This window comes from Liolophura sinensis, chromosome 9, assembly GCF_032854445.1.
Source record: "Liolophura sinensis isolate JHLJ2023 chromosome 9, CUHK_Ljap_v2, whole genome shotgun sequence".
NCBI lineage: Eukaryota > Metazoa > Mollusca > Polyplacophora > Chitonida > Chitonidae > Liolophura > Liolophura sinensis.
In genome coordinates, this window is record NC_088303.1 from 30078568 (window position 1) to 30083215 (window position 4648).

The 4648-nt window shown below is 44.6% G+C and overlaps 1 protein-coding gene across 1 annotated transcript; it reads left to right on the forward strand.

Moving 5' to 3' along the window:
* Positions 1 to 2153: 2153 nt before the first annotated feature.
* LOC135475509 (transcription factor HES-2-like) lies at positions 2154 to 3769 on the forward strand. Its single transcript, XM_064755437.1, has 3 exons — positions 2154 to 2162; positions 2371 to 2466; positions 2851 to 3769. The coding sequence occupies exons 2-3, from the start codon at positions 2386 to 2388 to the stop codon at positions 3526 to 3528; spliced, it is 759 nt and encodes a 252-aa protein (XP_064611507.1). The 5' UTR covers positions 2154 to 2162; positions 2371 to 2385; the 3' UTR covers positions 3529 to 3769.
* The last annotated feature ends 879 nt before the right edge of the window (positions 3770 to 4648 follow it).

Below are 4648 nucleotides of genomic sequence, written 5' to 3' on the forward strand. Positions count from 1 at the left end.
CTAAGGAGGTGGTGGCATCACAGTAAAATATTGTACCAGTGGTCAGTCACGCGACCAAGACATTTTCAATAAGACAATGATGAAAGGATCACAGAATGTGCTGCCAGTTGCGAGGAAAGGTCGCGTGGACTGCTTTCCTCATCATTAACACAGAATCGCAGCAGAGATGTGATGGCATGTCGGTGTGGACAATTGTCAGTCACGTAAATTATTTCCTCGATGAAAGAACAAGCGAACTAATTTTCTCGTGGATGTGATGGCATTTTGATAAAATAAGGTGACATTGGCCAGAAGCGCGACCTGAATGAATGACGAATGAAATAACAAAACCCCTGAGTGTGTTTAGGATGTGTTGGCATGTTGTTAAAAAAGGGTGGCAGTTAACGGTCGTGCGACCTGCATCCTCCATCAATAATGGGACAACAGCCACAACTTTCTTAACGGTGTTTTTGGCATCTCGATAAATTGGTGTCACGCGCTGGGTTTGACATGTCGCGTCACGCGCTCGCCTCATCACCTGTTATCATGACAACGGCCCAAGGTTCACTGACGTCATCGATCGATTGCACGCACGTGCTCGCGGACGTCGGCTCGCTTCAGCCGAATTACGGGGCTTTATCTGGCGTATTGTCGACACACGGTGGTTCTGAATCGAAGCAATCGAATCTCCTTTAACACGCAAAGGTCGAATCAGTTAGGAATTGACTCATTTAAAAAAGTACTTTATAGGGCATGACTTGAATAGCTCGTGTGTCGGGGGTTTAAAGTTCTCAGGGCCTACAAAAAAGCCGCCTGTCTTCCGCCAGGTGTGGGGCTACAGGGACAAAGTAAACGAAAACATATCTGTGTTTCTTTCTCGGGGAGTCAAGCAAGAGAAGCTTTCCCACGGACCTGGTGTTGTTCGAGCGTGGAGAGAGGCCCAAGCCGCATTCCAGCACACAATGGCTCGTGTCAGCTAAGCCCCCGAGTCGCGAGCCCGGGCCGGGGCGGGCTTTGTCAAGCTTGAGTTATGTGTACCATTAAAATCGTAGGCCACTTGATCAGCGAATGCTGTGGGCTGTGTCGAGTAGAGCCGCTCAGTTCGTGGGCACGATCAACGTCAGACATCTGAGTACTGGTCAGAGAAAACCCAGCTTAAAAACAAACTTTACTTGAACAGATTAAGTAACGTGTGAGCAAGGCGAGGATAATTCGATATTAGCGTGTTAATTTATTTATGCGTTGTGGGTGGCGCGGTTTGTTTTTAATTCGTCTTGCAATGACAAGCATTACTGAGAATGTCATAGCTTGCATTATTAATGACATCAAAAAAACAAGAGTGCCTGTATTATATATATGCTTATGTAAATCGAAAAAGTTTCCCATGCCCGAAATCGATAAATTAGTCAATAAGTATGGCTAATAAAATCAAATATGTAAATATAAACTAGATCTATATACACCCGAGGGTACATACGGGCGATTTTAAGTGGGTGGGAGAGGGTGAGCATGCCAGCACAGAAAACTGTTAAGCGGTGCTATTAAAATGTCTCTATCATATGTCCCGGGACATACTCTTTTTTAGGCGCCCCCAGTCTGAATTATCGCAATCTCTGATCAGTATCAACTCTTAACGGCCCGCTTGTCTATCTCGGTGCTCGCTATGGGAGGAGATTTCCCACACTTCGGTCTTAGCGCCAACTTGGGGACGACAAACAATGTAGACAGGAAATGTACATGGATACTAATACGGCACGCGACAGCGCACTGCTTGGTATGCGGGACGCGACCGTGATTGACAGCCCGAAACAGCCCGATTAGAACGACCCACGTGACTGGGGCCATAGATCATTTGCTGACGGCAATCTCAACAGGTTTCAGAACAACAGCTGTGATCTGATTGGCTGATGGCAGCAGTATGCGACCGTGGGAAACTTCACATTTCGTCTTCACAGGCGCGTTCCGGCATGTGACCACCGCTATAAAGAGCCCGAGCTATCGACTGAAGTCAACCACACGACTGGCGTGCTTCTACAGTGCACATCGAACATACCGGTACACTTTGAATTCCTATATACAGTCACTGAGTGGACTTGGCGAACTTTACCCTGTTGATTAAGCAAGATGGTGGAAACAGTTGGAAACAACCGATCCATTCCCCTTAAAGGAAAGAACTTAGAAAGGTAAGAAATGATTATTGTTTAACAAGTTACTGTAATTTACGGAATTAAATTTAAATGTTCTTAAAGGTTTATTTCACCTTTGCTTTACTAATGTTATCAACATCCTTCTATCATGCTCCAGTTTATGATTATACGAATGTATGTGTTACTATGTACACTGACTTAGTTTGAATAATTGATTTATATCGTTTTGATTTTTATTTTGTAGACAAACAAACCTTTGATGGAAAAGAAACGACGAGCCAGAATCAACACATGTCTGAATCAGTTGAAGAGCCTTGTCCTACAAGCTATGAATAAAGATGTAAGTATTTCTGAACTTCTGTTGTAATTCTTTAAGTAACGTTGCCCGCTTGTTTAAATTTAGAACAGGTTGACACTTAGTGTGCGCCTTGCGTGACCCCTCCTGCGGGCGGTGCCGACCTGCCATGTCTATAGATAGCAACAAGTAATGGGAGGTGGTATTGTGAAGGAATTCTATGAGCTTTACATGAGCCAGTGTAACGGAATCAAGGGACAATTGATTGGAGCGAGCACTTGTTAATGTCTTCGGTCATTACAAAAAGGAAGACAGCCAGTGTCTTTAAAGCCAAATTATTTTAGCATTTACTGTCATCTCTATTGTATATATGTTCTCACGTATTTATCTAACATTGACTTAATTTTTGTTTGTATTTTATCATTGCAGAGCTCACAATATTCCAAGTTAGAAAAGGCTGATATTCTGGAGATGACGGTAAACTTCTTGAAAGCTGTGCCACAACAGAAAGCCCGAGCCGCATCACACGAAACCGTGGGTGCCATAGCCAAGTACAACTCTGGCTTCACCGAGTGTGCTGCCGAGGTGGGGAGATACTTAGGGTCAGTCCAAGGCGTGGACGGGGAAGTGCGATCCCGTGTGTTAAATCACCTGTCTCATCGCATGAATGCTATTCAAACGAGTCAGCCAACAGCCCCCCCACCAGCCACTCATTCCCAGCCATCCATCCAGCCCGTATACGTTCAAATCCCCAACACCACCCCAGTAATTCCAGGAGTCCATACCGCCAGCTACCCCGCTACCACGCCTGTATCCACATCCGGTCCACACCATCAGGGAGCTCTGGTCGTGATGCCATCCGCAGTTGTCCTCCCAACACCAGTCACCGTTCAGCATTCTTGGCAACAACAACACCAACAGCAGCAGCTACTCCAGCAGAACTTCGTTATGCCCCTGTCTCCTCCCTCGTCCCGAGGCTGCTCTCCAGTGTCAAGTGTTAGCCAAACACCCGTACCTGTGAGACACAGTGCTATCCAGGGGGTCCAGAAATCGTCCGTTCCCACGAATGTCGACCTGAAATCTGAGCAGTTATGGCGACCGTGGTGAGGTGCAAACAATGACAACAGATTCTATTCACTGAAGTGCCAAAACGGACTGACCAAGCTGTGAAAAAAAACATTATCTGACATTTATCCTTTTATTGCTCAAATCTATGGGACCAAAGTTTATGTATATATTTATATTTTTATATAAATTATTGTATTTTTTGAAGTATTATACCTTCGCTACATGTATTTGGTGCAAGCATTTTATATGCTACAATTTATTGGTGATATAAAAGTGAACAATACACATCATATCTGCCTCTGTTGTTCCGTTTTACGGCGTGTCTCGTTGTACAGTAGATAGTAAATTACATGTACTAAAATACGTGTATCAGTGATACCCCCTTACCATGGATGGGGTTGAATGCTTCCTCGCAAGGTTCATTTGTTTTGATTTCCGTTTAACGTCGCGCAAAAGAATGTTTCACTAACACACGTACGGTACACAGTTGCACACAGTTATTACAAGAGTGCAGGAAGTCCAGAGAAAATCACCGCCCGTCATCGTCAGGCTCTAGCTAAAGTTTCTCACACACAGGCGGAAGTCAAACCTCAATGGTAACCAAATTCTAGAACGTGACCTCAGAGTGTTGTTTTTGAGGTAAGACAAGTATTACATAGGTCTGTATGCATTATGTTTAGTCATAAGACACTAGGAATACTCAAACAAATTACACTCTGTAGAGATAGCCTGCCAGGTATGGGCCATAATTCTGTTGCGCTTAACGGAACACCCCCTGATGTAAGCTTAGGAAGCGCTTGAATTCTACTACGAGAGCCTAGTTCGTGACTGATTATTCAGGTGATGTACATGTGGAGTGAAAATGCATATACATATATATGGCCGCAATGACTAAGCCACAGTCCGGGAAGTCAAAGTACTCTCAGAGCCACGTTTTGCTGTGGTCACGTGATCGACACTCTGGCTAGCATACCTGGTCACGCGATACATGGGAGGTAACTCTGCCATCCCAAGTTCCTCGTTACCGTGGCACACATGCTTGAGCTTGTGCATGCCACGTGAACTTTGTTCTTCTGTTTCGTGTCCTTTTATGATAAACGTCACAATTGGAATCACCACAACATTCTATTTCATCGAAGAATTCAATTTACGAAAGATT